This window comes from Somniosus microcephalus, chromosome 2 (assembly GCF_052327205.1).
Source record: "Somniosus microcephalus isolate GS21.2 chromosome 2, FLI_Smic_1.0, whole genome shotgun sequence".
Classification (NCBI taxonomy): domain Eukaryota; kingdom Metazoa; phylum Chordata; class Chondrichthyes; order Squaliformes; family Somniosidae; genus Somniosus; species Somniosus microcephalus.
The window spans coordinates 228,247,005-228,271,573 of record NC_140988.1 but is presented as its reverse complement, the minus strand read 5'-3'; the positions used below and the strand labels follow the sequence as shown (position 1 = coordinate 228,271,573).

Genomic DNA, 24,569 nt, shown 5'->3' with positions numbered 1-24,569 from the left:
GTTGAGTCCAGAAGGTTGTAAAGGGCCTAATCGAAAGATGAGGTGCTGTTCCTCGAGCTTACGTTGAGCTTCATTGGAACAATGCAAGAGGCCGAGGATGGAGAGGTCAGAGTGGGAGTGGAGGGGAGAATTAAAGTGACAGTCGTCTGGAAACTCGGGGTCACCCTTACAAACTGAACGCAGGTGTTCCGCAAAGTGGTCACCCAATCTGCGTTGGTCTCCCCAATGTAGAGGAGACCGCATGGCGAGCAGCAAATACAGTATACTAGATTGCAAGAAGTACAAGTAAATCGCTGTTTCACCTGGAAGGAGTGTTTTGGGCCCTGAACAGTGGAAAGGGAGGGGGTAAAAGGGCATGCGTTGCATCTCCTGCGCTTGCACATGAAGGGTGTTGGGGGTGATAGATGAGTGGACCAGGGTGTCGCGGAGGGAGTGGTCCCTTCGGAATGCTGAAAGGGGAGGTGAGGGGAAGATGTGTTTGGTGGTGGGATCACGCTGGAGGTGGTGGAAATGGCGGAGAATGATCCGTATGAATGTGGAGGCTGATGGGGTGAAAGGTGAGGACAAGGGGAACTCTATCGTGGTTCTGGGAGGGAGGGGAAGGGGTGAGAGCAGAAGTGTGGGAAATGTAATGGACACGGTCGAGGGCCGTGTCAACCACAGTAGAGGGGAATCCTCAGTTGATGAAAAAGGAAGACATGTCGGAAGCACTAGTATGGAAGGTGGCATCATCAGAGCAGATGCGGTGGAGACGGAGAAACTGGGAGAATGGAATAGAGTCCTTACAGGAAGCTGGGTGGGAGGAAGTATAGTCTAGGTAGCTGTGTGAGTCAGTGGGCTTATAGTGAAATGTTTGTTTCTTAACTTGTCCCATTACCATCTCCTTTGGCCTTGCACCATCATCTCTTTTGTCTTTTAATCTCTCCTGCCTTCCATCCTATCACAGACCTTCCCTTTTGTTCTTCTTCCCCTCCCCCCTTTCCTTGCCCCTACACTTGCTTAAAAACCTCTTACAACTGCAGCTTTTTCCAGTTCTGATGAAGGGTCATCGACCTGAAACGTTAACACTCTTTCCCTCTCCACAGATGCTGCCTGACCTGCTGAGTATTTCCAGCATTTTCTGTTTTTATTTCAGATTTCCAGCATCCGCAATAATTTGCTTTTGTATTTTCTAGAGCCATAGCCAGGTGTTCTTAATTAAGTCGCATGCTGCTACCTTCTGATTTGCTTCCTTAATAAACTTCCGTTTGGTTTCAACTTTTATAATCTTTGCTGAAGAACCAGAATTTTTGATTTTCTATTAAAAGAATTACGTACATTGAAATATGTGCTTTCTTACTGTCATATTGACTCATCTGAAGTAGGAAAATAAACCTTTACTGATTTTAATATATATTTGTTTAATTTGATAAGTAAGATATATACACTTTTTCAAGCCATGCTATGTTGCAGATTACATGGAAAGGTAGATATCAGTGCATGATTTAAAGTACTTTAAATGCTTTTGCTTTACAAAATATTGCTCAAGTACTGATCTTTCAATTTTTTGTGTCTGTATATCAACTGATATTTGTAACAAAAATATGTTTTTATTCTTTAAATGCAGGTTCCTGTTATTTACATTTTCTCTATGTTTAATGCATTGTTATAACAATGATTTTGACATACATGTCAGTACTTTATGACTAAGGCAACTAACATTGATAAAATTAAAGTTATACTGATGCACATAATTTTAAGCAGGTTAATTTTTCTGTTGTAACATTGAAAGCTACTGTTCAGTTTACTTAGTTGAACATGTTTGATTATTGTTCACACAGATAAATGGGAAATAAACCCATCTGAGCTAACGTTTATGAAAGAGCTGGGAAGTGGACAGTTTGGAGTGGTACGTTTAGGAAAGTGGCGGGCTCAACACAAAGTAGCAATTAAAGCAATTCGTGAAGGTGCAATGTATGAAGAGGATTTCATAGAAGAAGCTAAAATCATGATGTAAGCAACAATGCATTAAGTGTGGATTTCTGATACTTTTAACATTTCTGCAAATTATAATAGAATTGCTCCCCAACTGAATCCAGTAAGTTGTTGAACCATACAGTCTGGTAAAATCCCACATTTGATTCCTAGTCTATGCTAAGTTAGCTGATCTCAGCCAGGGTACTACAATTGCAAGTGAAAATCAGCCGGAGTTGTTGTTTTTGATAGCTATCAGATGATCCCTGCAGTGACTCAGTGTGTATGGATGGCTGATGAGGCCAGAATTGGGCTCAGCAGTCATGCTTCGCACAGCCTGCTTGCACATTTTTTTTTAAATTCGTTCAGGGGATGTTGGCATCGCTGGCATTTATTGCCCATCCCTAATTACCCTTAAGAAGGTGGTGGTGAGTCGCCTTCTTGAGCTGCAGAGGGCAGTTAAGAGTCAACCACGTTACTGCGTGTCTGGAGTCACATATAGGCCAGTCCAGGTAAGGATGGCAGATTTATTTCCCTAAAGGACATTAGTGAACCAGATGGGTTTTTACGACAATCCGATAGTTTCATGGTCACCATTACTAGTTTTTTATTACTAGCTTTTTATTCAAGATTTATTTAATTAACTGAATTTAAATTCCACAGCTGCCATGGTGGGATTTGAACTCTTTGGATCATTAGTCCATACCTCTGGATTATTAGTCCAGTAACATAACCACTATGCTACCGTACCCTTATAAACTATACTACTTGAGAGAGACACCAGCAGGTGTAAGGTGCCATGGAGCTCACTCCAGAAATGTCCACGCTTCTCCAGAAGGAGGAGGAGAGAGAATTGGCAAGTTGAAAAAAAGTAACGGAATGCACTTAATTATGTGTGTGTGCCATTATAAAATTTAACGATTGTAACACAAAATTTTCAATTGAAGGGATGCTCCAGGATAAAGATTTACAATGACAAAATCCTAGTTATATTGATAACGCTGCCCCATTTTACAAACCTATTAAAATAAAAATGTTAATATTCCATCAGCACACAGCTAACCACCTGAATTGAGTCGCTTAAGATAGAGTCATAGGGCTCAACTTTAACTCAGCCGTCAGGCGGGCTTTGAGGCGTGTGGGGGGTTAAAATCACAAAACCTGGGGGTCAGGACCCCCCCCCTGCCTGGTTCCTGACACCTAGCCATTTTAACCCAGGCGTGTCTGATGGTCCCGAATCATTCCCGCCTGCAACAGGCGGGCCTGGTCTTTAGGGCCCTTAAACATTGGCCTTTATAATCCCATTTTAACAGGCCCTTGCCTGTTTAACCCTTTTCCCACGTAAAACACGCCTGGCGGGGATCACGCCTGTAAAACCTGGCGTAAGCACTATTGGCTTGCTGACTATCGGCTGCAGGTCAACCATTAAAGAGGATATTTGATCAGTCATCATTTGCAGGTGGCAGGACTTTGTTGTCTCAGGCCTGGGGCAACTTTTACCAGGCGTAACCACACCTGTGGAAGGTTGGAGCCTCACACACTTCTCCAGTGTGACCTCCTGCGAAACCCCTCTCGCCACCCTCACTCAGCGCTTCCTCAACTGAGGCATCTACCAGAAGCATGGGAGGCCTTTTTTCCCTTCCCTTCTTGGCATTGGAGGACCGCCAGCCCCATTCGCGAAATGACACACACCAGAACTGCAGCAGTTGCTATCAGAATTTTTATGCAAAACAAACAACTGATGGCGTTTTTACAAAATACACAACATTTCACCCAAGTGACTACCCTTGTGACTATTTGTGCTTTATTTTCCTCTTATGCCTGCTCCTACATCGTGGTTCCCCTGTGGCTTCAGCAGATGTGGAGGCTCCTTGCTCACTTTTCTGCTGCTCCTGTCTCGACACCTTTGGCTGGCGTCCTCTGGGGTGGCGAGCCTGTAAGGGCTCGTCAGCAGTCTGCTGCTCCTGCGGCTATGCAGGGGTTGAGACATCTATCTCAGTTGGGTGTGGACTCCGGCGGGGCTCTGACCGAGGGCTCTGCAGTGGCATGGAAGTGTGAGCGCTTGGAGAGGAAACCCCACTTCCTTGAGGTCTGCCACCAACCTCCCTCTCATGGGTCAGGTCCACCTCAGTGCCTGCAAGTGGCTTGAGAGCACCTTGCTGCACATCAGGGGGGGCCATGGGAACCCGTATCTGCAATGGCAGTCCTACTCAGAAGGACTTCCATGAAGGTCTGGTTTCTCTGTTCAATAGATGCCCATCGCTCCTCAAGAGATGTCATTTTATTCTGAACACTCACCATGTTTTCCATACCCTGGTGACTACCCTCCTCTCCTCAATCGTAGTCCTCCTCTCCTCTACCGTAGCCAGCCTTACCACAGAGGCAGCAATCATTTCCACGTAGGTAGCCATCCTTTCCGTGTTGATGCGTTCATGCACCACTGTCTCCACAAAGGCTCTGCTCATGTTCGCTATGGACTCCTCCATTCGCTCCACACTCGCAGCGACCCTGGAGACAAAACCTGCCAGAGACTCCAGCATCTGTGCATGGAGTTCCATCACCTCTGAACTTACGGATGGACCCAGAGGCAGAGGGTCGACATGCAGCTGAGCCGAGCTGGCAGAGTCCTGCGCCCTCCGACGAGGACTCTCCACTGCTGTCCCTGTCTCCACAATTTGCTGATGCTCACTTGTGAGCTGTGATACACCAGCTGACAACTCTACTCTATATCCCGAAGGTCCCACTGAGGTGTGAGTGTCTGCGCTGGTGCTGGGTGCGCTTATTTCTGCTGATGCTGCGCCCTCAGAGGGTGCAGATTCCTCTGAGGAGTCTGGCATCTCCGGCTCTTCCTCCTGCACAGTGGGAATGGCGGCTCTCGATGGTCCTGTGGGGGAATCGAGGAAAAGTTAGAGATGTGATGCCAAGGTTACATGCACATTGCATTTTGCAGATTATCATAAGTCCATATGATGTAGCTTCAGAATCATTATCAGCAACTCATGCAATGCCAATGAGAGGGATGGAAAACTATTCTGTCACCAGCTTGCAGGGATGCACCTGTCTGTCCTTCCCCAACTTCCGCATCTCTGTCAGCCCCGACAATCTCCAGGACGGCTTCCTCTCAGGGGATGAGCTGAGCTAATGAGGGCGGCCCTCCTCCTGTCCTGGCTCACTCTCTCCTGTTGTGAGCTCTCTTTTCCTGCAATGAGGGAGACAAGTGGAGGTTGAGTGAGAATGAAGGAGTGAGTGCAGAGATTGCATAGCATAGATACTTAGAAGGAGACAAAGATGGAGTGAGGTTGCAAGACCAAGGGCCCTCCCTGTGTGTTGTCAGTTGTGTTCAACGCATCAGAGTGAGAGGGAGTGTGAGGGCTGCATGGTGGAATAGTTATGTGAATGTGAGCATAGAGAGAGAGGGAATGGGTAACGGTGCATGGATGTGAGTGTCAAGTGGGATGTGGAGGAAGAGACTGCTAAAGCTGAGTGCTGGTGAGGAAAGGCAATGGGGATCAGATTGAGGGTGATGGAAACTTCATACAGTACTTACTTTTCCAGTGCGATGAAGGTCATGGAATCTTTTCCTGCACTGCATCCAGGTGCGCCGTGTGAGACCCAAGGAGTTGACTTCACCAGCCACCTGTAGCCACACAGCCTTGGTCTGACTGGGAGGCCTCTTCCTCCCTGAAGAAGTGAACAGGACGTCCCTGTGGGCCCTAGCACCATCCAGCAATGCCTGGAGTGAAGCCTCATCAAATTACATAGAAACATAGAAGATAGGAGCAGAAATAGGCCATTCGGCCCCTCGAGCCTGCTCCGCCATTCAATGAGATCATGGCTGATCATCCAAATTCAGTACCCTGTTCCTGCCTTCTCTCCATATCCCTTGATCCCTTTAGCCTTAAGAAATATATCCAACTCCTTCTTGAATATATTTAATGAATTGGCCTCTACTGCCTTCTGTGGTAGAGAATTCCACAGGTTCACCACTCTCTGGGTGAAGAAATTCCTCCTCATCTCTGTCCTAAATGACTTACCCCTTATCCTTAGACTGTGACCCCTGGTTCTGGACTCCCCGACCATCGGGAACATCCTTCCTGCATTTAGTCTGTCTAGTCCTGTTAGAATTTTATAAGTTTCAATGAGATCCCCTCTCATTCTTCTAAACTCCGGCAAGTACAAGCCCAATCAACCCAATCTCTCCTCATACGTCATTCCTGCCATCCCAGGTATCAGCCTGGTGAATCTTCGCTGCACTCCTTCCATGTCAAGAATATCCTTCCTCAGATAAGGCGACCAAAACTGCACACAATACTCAAGATGTGGTCTCACCAAGGCCCTGTACAACTGCAGCAAGACATCCTTGTTCCTGTACTCAAACCCTCTCGCTACGAATGCCAACATACCATTTGCCTTCTTAACCGCCTGCTGCACCTGCATGCTTACCTTCAGCGACTGGTGCACAAGGACGCCCAGGTCTCGTTGCACTTCCCCTTCTCCCACTCTATTGCCATTCAGATAATAATCTGCCTTCCTGTTTTTGACACCAATGTGGATAACCTCGCATTTATCCACGTTATATTGCATCTGCCATGCTTCTGCCCAATCACCCAACCTGTCCAAATCATACTGGAGTTTCTCGGCATCTTCCTCACAGCACACACGCCCACCCAGCTTTGTGTCATCTGCAAGCTTGGAGATATTACATCTAGTTCTCTCGTCCAGATCATTAATATATATTGTGAATAGCTGGGGTCCAAGGACCGATCCCTGCGGTACCCCACTAGTCACTGTCTGCCACTCGGAAAAAGAGCCGTTTATTCCAACTCTTTGCTTTCTGTCTGCCAACCAGTTCTCTATCCAAGTCAATACCTTGCCCCCAATCCCATGTGCCTTAACTTTACACGCTAATCTCTTATGCGGGACCTTATCGAAAGCCTTTTGAAAGTCCAAATACACCATATCCACTGGTTCTCCCTTATCTATTTTACCAGTTACATCCTCAAAAAATTCCAGTAGATTAGTCAAGCACGATTTACCTTTTGTAAATCCATGTTGACTTTGTCTGATCCGGTCACTGTTTTCCAAGTGCTCTGCTATTACATCTTTTATAATGGACTCTATCATTTTCCCCACTACCGATGTCAGGCTTACCGGTCTGTAATTCCCCGTTTTCTCTCTACCACCCTTTTTGAACAGTGGGATAACATTAGCTACCCGCCAATCCATGGGTACTGTTCCAGAGTCTATCGAATTTTGGAAGATGACTAGCAATGCATCTACTATTTCTAGGGCCACTTCCTTAAGTACCCTAGGATGTAGATTATCAGGCCCTGGGGATTTATCGGTCTTCAATCCCATCAATTTCCTTAACACCATTTCCCTACAAATACTGATTTCTATCAGTTCCTCCCTTTCATTAGACCCTATGTTCCCCGACATCTCTGGGAGGTTATTTGTGTCCTCCTTTGTGAAGACAGAACCAAAGTATGTATTTAATTGGTCTGCTAGTTCTTTGTTACCCATTATAAATTCCCCTGATTCTGACTACAAGGGACCTACGCTTGACTTCACCAATCTTTTTCTCTTCACATATCTATAAAAGCTTTTACAGTCAGTTTTTATGTTCCTTGCAAGCTTACTCTCATACTCTATTTTCCCCCTCTTAATTAATCCCTTTGTCCTCCTTTGTTGAATCCTAAACTGCTCCCAATCCTCAGGTTTACTGCTTTTTCTGGCCAATTTGTATGTCCTCTCCTTGGATCTTATGCTATCCCTAATTTCTCTTGTTAGCCACGGTTGAGTCACCTTTTTTGTTTTATTTTTATGCCAAACTGGGATGAACAAATTCTGTAGTTCATCCATGCGATCTTTGAATGTTTGCCATTGCCTATCCACCGTCAACCCTTTGAGTGACATCCCCCAATCAATCCTACCCAACTCATGCCTCATACCATTGTAGTTTCCTTTATTTAAATTCAGGACCCTAGTCTCTGAGTCAACTACTTCACTCTCCATCTTAATGAAGAATTCTATCAAATTTGGGGACAGCTCTTGCCCTCCTGCTGGCCGTTGCTCCTGCAGGCTCCTGGGCCATTTTAATGGTAAAGTTTGGAAGCCTGCAGAAGAAGCAAGGCTTGCTGTGGACCTTAAAAGCAGCAGCAATGATGATGTCATATTCTGCGACTTTCTGACTGGAAATACTCAATTGTCAAGGCTTCCCATACGTTGGAAATCCATTGGCCAATTGAGTTAAAATTGCCTCAATCTGATCGACGCATTTAGAATCGTGTGGGAAACACTAAATTCGGGGAACCCGACAATTCCCCGCACCTGAGTTAAAATCGACCCCATAGAGTTATACACCAGAGAAAGAGGCCCTTCGGCCCATCATGTCTGTACCAGCCATCAAGCCCTATCTATTCTAATCCCATTTTCCAGCACTTGGTCTGTAGCCTTAGAGTCATAGTCATAGAGTTATACAGCACGGATAGAGGCCCTTCGGCCCATCGTGTCCGTGCCGGCCATCAAGCCCTGTCTAATCTAATCCCATATTCCAGCATTTGGTCCGTAGCCTTGTATGCTATGGCATTTCAAGTGCTCATCCAAATGCTTCTTAAATGTTGTGAGGGTTCCTGCCTCCACAACCCTTTCAGGCAGTGAGTTCCAGACTCCAACCACCCTCTGGGTGAAAAAGTTCTTTCTCAAATCCCCTCTAAACCTCCCGCCCTTTACCTTGAATCTATGCCCCCTAGTTATTGACCCTTCTACTAAGGGAAAAAGCTCCTCAGTATCCATCCTATCTATGCCCCTCATAATTTTGTACACCTCAATCATGTCCCCCCTCAGCCTCCTCTGCTCCAAGGAAAACAAACCCAATCTGCCCAGTCTTTCTTCATAGCTGAAGCGCTCCAGCCCTGGTAACATCCTGGTGAATCTCCTCTGCACCCTCTCCAAAGCGATCACATCCTTCCTGTAGTGTGGCAACCAGAACTGCACACAGTATTCCAGCTGTGGCCTAACCAGTGTTTTATACAGCTCCATCATAACCTCCTTGCTCTTATATTCTATGCCTCGGCTAATGAAGGCAAGTATCCCATATGCCTTTTTTACCACCTTATCCACCTGTTCCGCCGCCTTCAGGGATCTGTGTACTTGCACACCCAGATCCCTCTGCCCCTCCGTCTTGCCTAGGGTCTTACCATTCATTGTGTATTCCCTTGCCTTGTTAGTCCCCCCAAAGTGCATCACTTCGCACTTTTCCGGGTTAAATTCCATTTGCCACTGTTCCGCCCATCTGACCAACCCATCTATATCGTCCTGCAGACTGAGGCTACCCTCCTCGCTATTTACCACCCTACCAATTTTTGTATCATCCGCGAACTTACTGATCATACCTTTTACATTCATATCCAAGTCATTAATGTAGACCACAAACAGCAAGGGACCCAGCACCGATCCCTGTGGTACCCCACTGGCCACAGGCTTCCAGTCACAAAAACAACCTTCGACCATCACCCTCTGCCTTCTGCCACTAAGCCAGTTTTGTATCCAATGTGCCAAGGCACCCTGGATTCCATGGGCTCTTACCTTCTTGACCAGTCTCCTGTGCGGGACTTTATCGAAGGCCTTACTGAAATCCATGTATACCACATCCACTGCGTTACCCTCATCCACACACCTAGTCACCCCCTCAAAAAATTCAATCAAATTAGTCAGACATGATCTTCCCTTGACAAAGCCATGTTGACTATCCCTGATTAATCCTTGTCTCTCCAAGTGGAGACTAATTTTGTCCCTCAGAATTTTTTCCAATAATTTTCCTACCACTGATGTTAGACTCACTGGCCTGTAGTTCCCCGGTTTTTCCCTACTTCCCTTCTTGAATAATGGTACTACATTAGCGGTTCTCCAGTCCTCTGGCACATCCCCTGTGGCCAGAGAGGTCCTGAATATATGTGTTAGAGCCCCCGCAATCTCTTCCTTTGCCTCACACAGCAGCCTGGGATACATTTCGTCCGGGCCTGGGGATTTATCCATTTTTAGGCCTGCTAAAACCGCCAATACCTCCTCCCTCTCAATGTTAATATGTTCGAGCATATCACAGTCCCCCCGCCCTATTTCTATGTCTACATCGTCCTCCTCCATAGTGAAAACAGATGCAAAAAATTCATTTAGAACCCCTCCTACATCTTCCGGCTCCACACACACATTGCCACTTTTGTCCCTAATGGGCCCTATTTTTTCCCTAGTTATCCTCTTACCCTTAATATACTTATAAAACATCTTAGGATTTTCCTTTATTTTGCTCGCCAGTGTTATTTCATGGCCCCTCCTTGATCTCCTAATTTCTTTTTTAAGTATCCCCCTGCACTTTTTGTACTCCTCTAGGGCTTCCTCTGTCTTTAGCCTTTTGTATCTGCCAAAAGCCCTCCTTTTTTTCCTAATCCATTCTCGTATATCCCCTGACATCCAAGGTTCCCTGTGGTTTTTGGAACCACCCTTGACCTTTACGGGAACATGTTGCCATTGTATGATCTCAATCTCCCTTCTGAAAGCCTCCCATTGCTCTGATGCGGATTTTCCTACAAGTAGCTGATCCCAGTCCATTTTGGCCAGATCCTGCCTTATCCTATTAAAATCGGCCTTCCCCCAATTTAGAACCTTTATTTCCGGCCCATCCCTGTCCTTTTCCACGACCACCTTAAATCTCACCATATTATGGTCACTGTCACCAAAGTGCTCACCTACTAGCACTTTTTCCACTTGGCCGGCCACATTCCCTAGAATTAGGTCCAGTACTGCCCCCTCTCTTGTAGGACTTTCTACATGCTGGCTCAAAAAGCTCTCCTGGATGCACTTTAAGAATTCTACACCCTCTGAGCCTTTCACACTTTGACTATCCCAGTTAATATTGGGGAAGTTGAAGTCCCCCATTATTATTATTTGCACATTTCTCTGAGATTTGCCTACATATCTGTTCCTCTATCTCCCCTGACTGTTTGGAGGCCTATAGTACACTCCCAGCAAAGTGCTTGCCCCCTTTTTGTTTTTAAGCTCCACCCATATGGCCTCATTAGAGGAACCTGCAAATATATCATCCCTCCTTACTGCAGTAATTGACTCCTTAATTAATATTGCGACACCCCCTCCTCTTTTACCTCCCCCTCTGTCTCGCCTGAAGATTCTGTACCCCGGAATATTGAGCTGCCAGTCTTGCCCCTCCCTCAACCATGTCTCCGTGATAGCAACAATATCATACTCCCATGTGTTTATCAACACCTTCAGTTCATCCACCTTATTTGCAAGACTCCTTGCATTAAAATAGATGCCATCCAGCCTTGCCCTTATATATTTGCCCTGTCTACCAAGCTGACTTGTTTTTTTCTCTATAATTGGCAGCACATCACCCCCTATTTCAGCTCCCCTCTGTATCCCATCCCCCTGCCAAGTTAGTTTAAACCCCCCCCAACAGTGCTAGCAAACCTCCCCGCAAGGATATTTGTCCCGTTCTGGTTCAGGTGCAACCCGTCCGACTTGTACAAGTCCCACCTTTCCCAGAAGCAGGCCCAGTGATCCAGGAAACTAAAACCCTCCCTCCTACACCAACTCTTTAGCCACGCATTCATCTGCACTATCCTCCTATTCCTATACTCACTAGCACGTGGCACTGGGAGTAATCCAGAGATTACAACCTTTGAGGTCCTGCTCTTTAATCTGTTACCTAGCTCCCTAAATTCTTGATGCAGGACCTCATCCCCCTTCCTACCTATGTCGTTGTATGCTATGGTGTTTCAAGTGCTCATCTAAATGCTTCTTGAATGTTGTGAGGGTTCCTGCCTCTACCACCCTTTCAGACAGTGAGTTCCAGATTGCAACTACCCTCTGGGTGAAAAAGTTTTTCCTTAAATCCCCTGTAAACCTCCTGCCCCTTACCTTGAAACTATGCCCCCTGGTTATTGACCCCTCTACTAAGGGGAAAAGTTCCTTTCTATCTACCTTATCTATGCCCCTCATAATTTTGTACACCTCAATCAGGTCCCCCCTCAGCCTTCTCTGCTCTAAGGAAAACAACCCCAGCCTGTCCAGTCTCTCTTCGTAGCTGAAGCGCTCCAGCCCAGGTAACATCCTGGTGAATCTCCTCTGCACCCTCTCCAATGAAATCACATCCTTCCTATAGTGTGGCGACCAGAACGGTACACAGTATTCCAGCTGTGGCCTAACTAGCGTTTTGTACAGCTCCATCATAACCTCCCTGCTCTTATATTCTATGCCTCGGCTAATGAAGGCAAGTATCCCATATGCCTTTTTAACCACCTTATCTATCTGTCCTGCTGCCTTCAGGGATCCATGTACATGCACACCAAGGGCCCTCTGATCCTCTGTCCTTCCTACGGTCCTACCATTCATTGTGTATTCCCTTGCCTTGTTAGTCCTCCAAAGATTTACCTAAGAAAGCTGAAGTGCTGTACCCTGAAACCTCAGCAACTATTAAAGTCCTCCTTATTGCTTAATACCATTTCTATCTTAATAGCGTGAGAAATCACTGGAAACAAATTAGCTAAAATGATTTTAAATATTTTAAAATACAATCTGGGTACTAATACACATGTCTGTAATTCAAATTGTGAACAAATGCAATTAAACATTGGGTAGGCAGGTTTTTACACACTGTAAAATTTCTTTTGTATGCTACTATTTAATTACTCTGATCCAGATAAAGACAACTTTACTGCAGATAAAAGTCACAGATATTAGTTTACGCCCGAATTCCCAGCGGCAATTGTGAGCCGCTGTAAAACTGATAAAGAAGAGGACCATGCAAAATTGTTTCTCCTGCATCATCGGGACCTGACTGGGACCCGACAGGTGCTGGGAAAGTCAATTGTGCCCCAACAGGCATGTGCAGCGGTCACGAAGAAGATGAAGTTTGGCCGGCAGGTACAGGGTTGGTGAGATCGGGAGGGGATGGCGAGTGGTAGCTGGCAGCATGCCACAGTTTTAATGTGGAGCCAGAAAGAGCTGGAGAGGTCCTTCTGGCTGTACGTTCGGGTAAGTGCATGTGTGGTCAGTTGCAATCCAATATCGGAAAACGGCCTGAAATAGACGTTGGGCCACCCCATTTGATTCCTGTTCCTGATGGCTATTCAATTACCCTTACTGGAAGTACATGTGTGTGGACACCAGGTGAGGATAGCATGGGGCTCACTTGTGATATCCCTGTGACTGCATAGTCGTCCAACACTCTCTGTCAAGGGTCGCACATAAATAATGGTAAAAGCAAAATACTGCGGATGCTGAAAATCTGAAATAAAAACAGAAAATGCTGGAAATACTCAGCAGGTCAGGCAGCATCAGTGGAGAGAGAAACAGAGTTAGTTTTTAGGCTGATGACCTTTCCTCAGAACTGGAAAAAGTTACAGATGTAACATATTTTAAGCAAGTTCAAGGGCAGGGAAAGGGGAGGGGAAGCAAGAACAAAAGGGAAGATCTGTGATCGGGTGGAAGGCAGGAGAGATTAAATGACAAAAGCTTTGATTGTACAAAGCAAAAGGAGATGGTAATGGGACAAATAAAGAAATGAAAGATGGCTCCAGAAGAGTTGTAAATGGGAATGGCAGAATCATCAACAGTGGCCATCTGAAAAAATAGGGGCAGAGGGTCTGGTCTGAAATTGTTGAACTCCATGTTGAGTTCAGAAGGCTGTAAAGTGCCTAATTGAAAGATGAGGTGCTGTTCCTCGAGCTTACGTTGAACTTCATTGGAACAGTGTAAGAGGCCGAGGACAGAGGTCAGAGTGGGAGTGAAGCGGAGAATTAAAGTGACAGGCGACCGGAAGCTCAGGGTCACGCTTACGGACTGAATGGAGGTGTTCCGCAAAGCGGTCACCCAATCTGCGTTTGGTCTCCCCAATGCAGAGGAGACCACAATTGTGAGCAGTGAATACAGTATACTAAATTGCAAGAAGTACAAGTAAATCGCTGTTTCACCTGGAATGAATGTTTGGGGCCCTGGACAGTGGGAAGTGAGGAGGTAAAAGGGCTGATGTTGCATCTCCTGCGCTTGCACAGGAAGGTGCCATGGGAAGGGGAGGGGGTGATAGAGGAATGGACCAGGGTGTCGCGGAGGGAACGGTCCCTTCAGAATGCTGAAAGGGAGGGGAAGATGTGTTTGGTGGTGGGATCACGCTGGAGGTGGCAGAAATGGTGGAGGATGATATGTTGAATGTGGAGGGTAGTGAAGATGCAACACTTTCCCTTTTACCTCCCCCTTCCCACTGTCCAGGGCCCCAAACACTCCTTCCAGGTGAAACAGCGATTTACTTATACTTCTTGCAATCTAGTATACTGTATTCACTGCTCACGATGCGGTCTCCTCTACATTGGGGAGACCAAATGCAGATTGGGTGACCGCTTTGCGGAACACCTCCGTTCAGTCCGTAAGCGTGACTCCCAAGCTTCCGGTCGCCTGTCACTTTAATTCTCCGCTCCACTCCCACTCTGGCCTCTCTGTCCTCGGCCTCTTACACTGTTACAGCGAAGCTCACGTGAGCTCGAGGAACAGCACCTCATCTTTCGATTAAGCAATTTACAGCCTTCTGGACTCAACATCAAGTTCAACAATTTCAGACCATAACCTCTGTCCCTATTTTTTCAGATGGCCGCAGCTAATGATTCTGCCAGTCCCACTTACACCTCATCTAGACTCATCTTTTGTTTCTTTACTTGTCCCATTACCATCTCCTTTTGCTTTGTACAATCGAAGCTTTTGTCATTTAATCTCTCCTCCCTTCGACCCGATCACAGATCTTCCCTTTTGTTCTTTCCTCCCCTTTCCCCTTTCCCTGCCACTGCACTTGCTTTAAAATCTGTTACATCTCCAACTTTTTCCAGTTCTGACGAAAGATTATTGACCTGAGACGTTAACTCTGTTTCTCTCTCCACTGGTGCTGCCTGACCTGCTGAGTATTTCCAGCATTTTCTGTTTTTATTTTTGAATAATGGTAAGTTGGGTGAGGTGTTCAAGATTGTTGTTCAAGCTGTATCCAGCAAGGACTAAAGATCTTCAGGAAAATAGGGAAGTAAAAATACAGAAAAATAAGTAAATAAGCAGTGCAAATAAAATTGCAGGCATTATGATATATACCTTGCATAACTACTTTTTGGTATTCAACTTTCTAATGGTCTATATTAAACAAGTTGTAATGTTCCACAAGCATAATTATAGTGATGTAAAAATATAATTCACTTTTTGAAGTGTCAAATGTGCACTGACATGATTGATTTTGTCTGTAGGAAGTTATCTCATCCTAAATTAGTGCAATTGTATGGAGTTTGCACACAGCAGAAACCAATATATATAGTGACCGAATTTCTGGAACTTGGTTGTCTGCTGAACTACCTCCGACAAAGAAGAGGGCAGTTAAACATCGAAATGTTACTGAGCAGCTGCCAGGATGTGTGCGATGGCATGTCATACTTGGAAGCAAATGGGTTCATCCACAGAGATCTGGTAATTCTTTTAGTTACTTTACATAAAATAATGCAAATTTATACCAGAAAGCTGCGCGGACCTCCAGAATCTGATGCTGTGGCAGGCTTAATTTTCTTGAGGGAAAAAAATTATACAACATAAGTAAACAGCACTTAAAAAAAAAAGGGTTTGTAATGTTTGATTATATGTTAACGTTAGTCATAACATCATAGAAATTTATGGCACAAAAGGAGGCCATTTGGCCCATCCTGTCTGTGCTGGTTGCAAAAGGGCTATCCAGCCTAATCCCACTTTCCAGCTCTTGGTCCGTATCCTTGTTGGTTATGACACTTCAAGTGCATGTCCAAGTATTTTTTAAATGTGATGAGGGTTTCTGCCTCTACCATCCTTTGAGACCGTGAGTTCCAGACCCCCACCATTCTCTGGGTGAAAACAATTCTCCTCAACTCCCCTCTAATCCTCTACCAATTACTTTAAATCTATGCCCCCTGGTTATTGACCTCTCTGCTAAGGGAAATAGGTCCTTCATATCCACTCTATCAAGGCCCCTCATCATTTTATTCTCCTCAATTAAATCAACCCCTGCTTATGCAATCTTTCCTCATAACTAAAATTTTCCAGTCCTGGCAACATTCTCGTAAATTTCCTCTCTAGTGCGACCACATCCTTCCTGTAATGTGATGACCAGAACTGTACGCAGTACTCTAGCTGTGACCTAACTAGTGTTTTATACAGTTCAAGCATAACCTCCCTGCTCTTGTATTCTATGCCTCAGCTAATAAAGGAATGCCTTCTTAACCACCTTATTTACCTGTCTTGCTACCTTGAGGGATCTGCGGACATGCACTCCAAGGTCCCTCTGTTCCTCTACACTTCTCAGTATCCTACCATTTATTGTGTATTCTCTTGCTATGTTAGCCCTTGCAAAATGCATTATCCCACACTTCTCTGGGTTGAATTCCATTTGCCACTTTTCTGCCCACTTGACCAGTCCATTGATATCTTCCTGCAAGCTACAGCTTTCTTCCTCATTATCAACCACACGGCCAATTTTTGTATCATCTGCAAACTTCTTAATCATGCCCACTACAATGAAGCCTAAATCATTGATATATACCACGAAAAGCAAGTGACCCAGTACTGAGCCCTGCGGAAACCCACTGGAAACAGCCTTCCAGTCATAAAAACACCTGTTGACCCATTGCCCTTTGCTTGCTGCCACTGAGCCAATGTTGGATCTAACTTGCCACTTTCCCTTGGATCCCGTGGGCTTTTACTTTTCTGACCAGTCTGCTATGTGGGACCTTATCAAAAGGCTTGCTAAAATCCATGTAGACTACATAAAATTCGCTACCCTCATCGACCTTCCTTGCTACCTCCTCAAAAAATTCAATCAAGTTAATCAGACATGACCTTCCCTTAACAAATCCACGCTGACTGTTCTTGATTAATCCGTGCCTTTCTAAATGATGATTAATACTGTCCCTCAGAATTTTTTCCAATAATTTGCCCACCACCGAGGTTAGGCTGATTGGCCTGTAATTACTTGGTCTGTCCCTTAGTCCCTTTTTAAACAACGGTACAACTCTAGCAGTCCTCCAGTCCTCCGGCACCACACCTGTGGCCAGAGAGGATTGGAAAATGATGGTCAGAGCCTCCACTATTTCCTCCCTTGCTTCTGTCAACAACCTGGGATACATTTCATCAGGCCCTGGTGATTATCTACTTACAATGATGCTAAACTTCTAAATATTTCCTCTCTCACTGTTTATCCCATCCAATATTTGCCACTCCTCCTCTTTGACTACAATGTCTACATTGTCCCCCGTTTTTGTGAAGACAGATGCAGTGTATTCATTAAGGGCCATGCCCACGTCTTCCGCCTCTACACACAGTGATCTTAGAAGGTTACCTCTATTATCATCCAAGACACTTTTTCCTGCATTATTTTTTTCTATATTTTGCGGTTGTTTTTGCTGCATGTTACGTGGAATTACGTAGAATATGCAGCACAGAAACAGGCCATTTGGCCCAACTAGTCTGTGCTGGTGTTTATACTTCACACGAGTCTCCTCCCATTCTATCTACCTCATCTCAGCCCTTCATCATAACTTCCTATTCCCTTTTCTCGCATGTACTTGTCTAGTTTCCTTTTGAAAGCATCTAAGCTATTTACCTCAACCACTGCCTCTGGTAGCGAGTTCCACATTCTAACCACTCTGAGTAAAAAAAAAAATGTCCTTATCTCCCTCATGGATTTATTAGTAACTATCTTGTACTTATGGCCCCTAGTTTTGGATTCACCCACAAGTGGAAACATTCTCTCCACAGCTACCCTGCCCAACCCATTCATAATTTTAAAGACCTCTGTTAGGTCACCGCTAAGTATTCTATTTTCTAAAGAAAAAAGCCCCAACCTGTTCAATCTTTCCCAATAGCTGTAATCTCTCAGTTCTGGTACCATCCTTGTAAATCTGTTTTGCACTTTCTCCAGTGCTTCTATGTCCTTTTTATAGTCTGGAGCCAAGAACTGTACAGTACTCAAGTGCAGCCTGACCAAGGTCCTAAAGAAGTTTAACATAACGTCACTACTATACCCCAAGTAATAAATCCCAGTGCTTTGTTAGCATTTTTAATTGATTTGCTATCCTGAGATGCTGCTTTTAGTGATTTGTTCACCTGTATCCCTAGATCCGTTTGCTCTTCTACCCCACTCAGTTTCTTATTTTTTTATGGTGTTGGTGATGTTTCTATTTTTCCAACCAAAGTGCATCACCCCACATTTATCTATGTTAAACGTCATTTGCCACTTAACTACCCAGTCTTCAAGTATTCTAATGACTTTTTATATTGTGTTGTATTCTTCCTCAGGGTTCGCTACGCCCCCCAGTTTGGTATCATATAAATTTCGATGCAGAGTTACGTGTTCCTAAGTCCAAATTATTAATATGAATTCTGAATAACCGTGGACCCAGCACTGATCCTTGTGGAACACTGCTTTCTACCTTTCTCCAATCTGAATAACTACCCCGTACCCCTACTCTCTGCTTTCTACCTTTTAGCCAATTTGCTACCCATTCAGCTATTTATTCCTGCCAGATTCCCCATGCCCTAACCTTTGTCGTGAGCCTACCGTGTGGTACCTTATCAATGGCCTTTTGAAAATGCAAGTATGTGACTTATTTTGCATTATCCTTGTCTACTCTTTCCATTACCTCTTCAAAAAGTTCTATCAGGTTAGTTAAGCATGACTTAGCCTTTTGGAATCCATGCTGACTTTTTAATTATATTTTCTGTCTCTAGATGCTCTTCCATCACTTCTTTTAGTATAGACTCCAGTATCTTTCCTACCACTAACATTAAGCTGACTGGTCTATAGTTCCCAGGTTTTGTTCTACCTCCCTTTTTGTATATTGGAACAACATTAGCTGTCTGCCAGTCATCTGGCACTATCTCCTCTTCTATGGAACTTATAAATATAAAATGTATATGTATGTATGTATCTTGAACCTTACTATGCTGTGAACAACTAAGATGCTCTCCTACTCTTACTACTTCTATCTGTTCTGGTTCATTACCCATTACAAGATCCAGCAGTGATTCTTTTCTTAAATAACAACAGAAAATGCTGGAAACACTCAGCAGGCCAGGCAGCATCCGTGGAGATAGAAACAGAGTTAACGTTTCAGGTCTGGGACCCTTCATCAGTACTGGAAAAAGCTGGAGATGTAACAGATATTAAGCAGGTGCAGAGACGGGGGGGGGGGGGTTGGTGGTGGGGTGGTGAGTGGGAGGGGAGGAAGGAATTGAAGGAACATACTGTGCTGAGGTAAGAGGCAAGAAAGATAAAGGCCTAGAAATTGGGTTCTGGTCTTGCCAGGGTTGTAGCGCCAGAAAGTTTGCGCCAGCGGTAATGCGTCAGCGCCCGACGAAAATTCGGGTGCGCCGGGCCCAGACGGCGGCGGGCGCTAAAACCCTCCTTTAGCGCCTCAAAACGGGCGTGAACTTGGGTTTCCCGGCGCTAATCCCCCGCTGCGGCACCCGATGCGGTGCGGCAGGCGGGGGAACTGCAGGCCTCCTCCTCCTGTTAAGGAGGAGCTGCCTGCAGCCGACAACTGTCCGGCGGATTGACCCGACGTCTGAGCCCGGCACTTCGGGGAAGTGCCGGGCTCGCATGAGACACTGATCAGGGCCGCGGGGGGGGAATGCAGGAGTCCGGGAAGGGAGGTGCGGGCAGGCGGCCGCCGGGAACGCGGCCGGCCGCCGCTCCACCTTTATGCGCCGGCGCACACTGGGGGAAGACTCTGTTGCCAGAGTCTTAGTTGCGCATGCCACGGGCGAGGCGGGCGCAACTGAATTTCGGCTTGGGGCCGGGTTACCACGGCAACCGGGACGCTGTGCACACCGATGACGTCATCGGTGCCGGCGCAGCGCTACCGGTCTACCGCCGCGGAAGGGCCCCAGGCAATTTAGGAACCGGCGCCAATTGCAGCGCTAGGCCCTCTAGCGCCGCAAAATCAGTGCTAAGGGCACTGAATTTCTAGGCCAAAATGTTGCAAATGGGAATGGCAAAATCATACAGCATGAAATTTGGGAGCAGGGGTTATAGTTTGAAATTGTTGAATTCAATGTTGAGTCCAGAGGCTGTAAAGTGCCTAATCGAAAGATGAGGTGCTGTTCCTCGAGTTTATGTTGAGCTTCATTGGAACAATGTAAGAGGCCAAGGACAGAGAGATCAGAGTGGGAGTGAAGCGGAGATCTGTTTGTCCCTATGCCAATTTGCACGTGGCTTGGGTAATAGTCCCAAGATTATTATCCGTGAGGTCCTACTTTTCAATTTAGCCCCTAACTCGTGATACTCCCTTAGCAGGACCTCTTCCTTAATCTTTCCTGTGTCGTTGGTTCTGACATGATACATATGAACAAGTTGGAGGTAAAGTAGCATTATGCAATTTTAATAATCTTAGTTGCAATGGTTAGCAGGTTTGTTATTAATATTGAACAGTACAACAGCAACCCCGAGAAGTGAGAATGCACCAAAAAGTATGGAAACAATGCCATTCTTTATTCCATGACTATATTCTGTAGTGGTTAACTAGAGCTGTGGGGAAGGGTTTAAACTGTGGAGGCTGAGTCAGTGAATATATTCAATGCGGAGATAGACAGATATTTGAGCTACAGGAGAGTCAAGGGTTATGGGGAGCGGGCAGGAAAGTGGAGTTGAGGCCAAGATCAGACCAGCCATGATCTTATTGAATGGCAGAGCAAGCTCGAGGGACCGAATGGGCTACTCCTGCTATTTCTTATGTTCCTATGTTATGTAAACTAATATGATAGGGGGAAGGGTAAATAAAGAGAGTAAAGTAGACTGCTTGGAAGAGAAAGTAAACAGTAGATGCATAGGTAATAAGTCGAAAGATTGAAAGAGATTTAACAACCGAAGATAGTAAAAAAAAAAGGAAATCAGGATATGGAAAGGCAAAAGAAAAAGTTGCAAAACTAAGGGAATCCAATGTGTATATATTGATGCATAGAGTATAAGAAACAAAATTGAAAAACTACATTTGTTGATTAAAATAAAAAATCATAATATCGTAATAACTGAAATGTGGCAGCAGTTGGATCTGGATTGGCAATTAAATATACCTGGGATAAGACTTTCAGGAGGGATAGGAAAGGAAGAAAGGGAGTAGCAGTATTAATTAGAGACACTAATCAATGAGTGCAATGATTTAAATAGCGAAGTGATCTAAACAGTATCTCTTTGGATTAAGATGAGGAATAGCGAAGTGTGAGTATATTGTAGGCCACTGAACCGTAGAAAGGAAACTGAGGTAAAATGTGTTCTCTGTCAATATGTTGCTACTCCAGCAAAGAATGAATCAATACTTGACCTGGATCTGGGTAATGAAATGGTGCAAGTAGGTGACCTAAAAGTAGGGAAACATTTGGGAGCAGTGACCACAATATAACTAGATTCAGTGTAAGGATAAAAAAGAAAAAGTAAATGATAATGGTACTTGACTGGGGAAAAAGCAAATTATGGCAAAATAAAAGAGACCCTACCCAGATTAAATGGAAGGAAAGTTGGCAAATAGACCGTAGATCAGATGCAAGAGTACAAATCAAATATATTTCAGCATGGGTAAATCTTTTCTGTTAAAATTAAATTCTTTAGGGAAAATAAGCGCTGATAGCCACACTCCTCTTGGTCCCTTGGATTCAAAGCAATGTCTCCCACTGCTTCTTGGACTTGAAGTTAAATCTCAGAGTTGCATGGTTGGTAAATTTTGCCAGTCACTCAATATCCAGATAACAGCTGCTCATACTGCAGGACCCAGAACACAGAGTGTATGTAAAATCAGTTAAAAATGCCATATTGAATTTTAGATGGATAACTTACAACTAAGCTCTGACTTAATCGAGATTGCCGATAATAGGATTGCTGGTAATAAAGGTTCCACCACTGCATAAATTAAGGTGAATTTCTGTGTGTATAGATATATATATAAAAATCTCCCGTGGCATTGTACATGGTGGAAGAGGAAATAAGACCACGGGGGGAATTTTGCCAGGCCTGGGGAGGCGGGTTTGGAGGCAGGACTGCCGGGAAAATGGCAGAATCTGGGGGCGGGTACCCATCCCGCCCCCAACCCGCTTCCGTGCCATCTTCCCAGGAAGCGGGTAGCCAACCCATGCTGGGAGCCGCCTCCCCGAGGCGGGAAGGGGATTAGTGCCAATTAACTGCCTGTTAACGGGCAGTTTTTTTGGCTAATCCCTATTTTCAGCCCTGAAGTGTGGGCTTCCCGACGGCTCCGAACCTCGCCAGGGTCAGCGAGGCGAGCCGTGGGTCTGCGGGGATTGGAGGGGCCGAGATGTCCAGTGTGCAGGTGAGTGATGGGTGCATGTGTGCAGAGGTAAGCGTGTGAGGTGTGTTTAAAATGTTTTAATATGTTTTACCTTTACTTCTCCCTGCAGGCTCCCTCCCTTCAGGTCTCGGAATCCCTCAGCTCACCGGCACAGAAAGCAGAATGGCCGCTGAACTGTCAAAAGCTGCAGCCTCTGCTTTCTGCTCAGGAGAGATCTCTAACTGAGTCTGAGTGACAGGACTGAACTTGGAGGACAGATTGTCAATGTTTGACAGCTTCACAGAGCTATCAAACGATGACATTTCATCTGTCAAAAGCTCTTGACAGATGAAACGTCACTCGCTGACATCACTTGTAACCGGCTTTCGCTTAATTGGCCTGCTAATCCTGCTGGGCGGGCTTAACAAGGTCAAACAAGGGAAAATAGCGTGAGTTGGCCACAAGTCGATGGAGGTGGGACTAAAACCTGACAAGTTGGGAGTCCCACCTCCAAAAGCTCCCCATTGACAAAATCCAGCCCCAAGTGTAGTCTTCAGGTGGCGGGAGGGTGTAATTACAATGTGCCAAGTGACAAGTTTGCATAGGCAGTTTCCATGATCAATGTAGATGCAGGAATTTATTCATGGAAAAGTTGAAAGTAAGTGCATGCAGGCGTAATTTAACATTATGTAGGGTCAATTTTTGCTCGGTATCATTTTTATGCCACTTTATATATACACTCCTAAATAATCTATTGATAAAAGCTTGCGCATAGTTCTGACTTTATATGATGATATTGATAAGAAATAATGGCATTGAATTTTCATGGGGTTAGGACTAGTTTGCCTGTTCTTTTGGGGTTCTGCAGACATTCTGCTGAAATGATGGTGGATGGTGGAGCGAATCCCGTGTAAGTTCAACCCCAATGTATATAACACACTAGTTAAATTCAGCAAGGTATTACTAAAAAAGTCAATGCCATGTAAAAGTGGCCATAATGCTAATTATATGGAATGCTAAGTAAAGCAAGTTGGTAGTGATTGTAGATTAAGTTTAATGACATATTGAGTGGTGTTTTCTCTACTCACCAGCCCACGATTGTCACCTGTTCATGTCAGTAGTTGAAAACTATGGGCTGGTGAGTGCAAAACTGGAAAACCTTGACCCTATATTTTAAGAAATACGATTTTTTTTTCTGTTCAGGCTGCCAGAAACTGTTTAGTGAGTGAATCACACGTAGTGAAAGTGTCTGATTTTGGAATGGCCAGGTAAGATCAAACATCAGTATCAAGCCTGTTCTTAGTTATTGGCTATAAGAAGTCAAGTGGAACAAATCCATTAAAAGAGTGCTTCTTATGATTAAAGTCCTTCAGTTGCTTAAATGTGTGTAAAATAAAATGTACCTCCATACATACATAAATATAATTCCATTTGTGTGTCTTACATATGGCACATACTTCCCGTGTATATTAGCCTTGCTGCCTGTGTCTTGCTTTTATAATGGAGAATCTGTATATTAACATGTCACAATAGAAAAATCCTATGTAAATATTTATCATCAGAAAACCCTATATGAATATATCAATATTTCATTGCCACACATTATATTAAATCACTCAATCATTTATATTAAATCACTCAATCATTTAAAAAAACCTTTCATCCACTATTTTTCTCTTATTAACATAGTAATTTGTAATATCTAAAATAAGGCTTTACACATAATTAAAAATTTTTAAAATACATATTTCACAGTAATATTATTAAATTTACCCATTGAATTGTTTGTTTGTATCTTAAGTTTTTTTGTTTAAAGCCTCAATCTGTCTTAAAAGCTTGGGCATCAACTGGGTATTTTTATCTCAGTACCTTTAGGCAGCGCTTTCAACCACATCTGTGCATTCTGAGCATTTGCAGTTTGCAAAATTTCCCATTCCCAGAAAAATGCCCCTCAATTCCAGCTCAGCTTCACTCCTCTGTGCCAGACGTAGGCTCCAATTCTGCTTCTGCCTCACTCCCAGCACTTCTGACTTGCTCCCGCCTGCTTGTTGCCCCATTTCTCTATCCCAACATGTTGTTTAGGCCTACTTCCCTTCCCGACATGATCCCAAGGCACCCTAATTCCCTGCCAAGCTCCTTCTCATCACTGGAATTGGAAAACAAGAGGCAGAGAGAAAACAGTAGCAAATACACAATGGAGACAGCTAGAAGACCGAATCCTCAGACGTATTGTGCACAATGCACGAGAGATCATAATAATGTCTTCTTGTGGCCGAT

The 24,569-nt window shown here is 44.7% G+C and overlaps 1 protein-coding gene across 3 annotated transcripts in view; it reads left to right on the top strand.

The window, feature by feature from the left end:
- Positions 1-24,569, top strand: part of tec (tec protein tyrosine kinase) — a 422,823-nt gene that overhangs the window by 377,967 nt on the left and 20,287 nt on the right. For all 3 annotated transcript variants that reach the window (XM_085969866.1, XM_085969857.1, XM_085969875.1), the window contains exons 13-15: positions 1,821-1,992; positions 15,246-15,462; positions 23,496-23,560. In XM_085969866.1, coding sequence (XP_085825992.1) covers positions 1,821-1,992; positions 15,246-15,462; positions 23,496-23,560 — 454 coding nt within the window. The remainder of the gene's footprint in view (positions 1-1,820; positions 1,993-15,245; positions 15,463-23,495; positions 23,561-24,569) is intronic.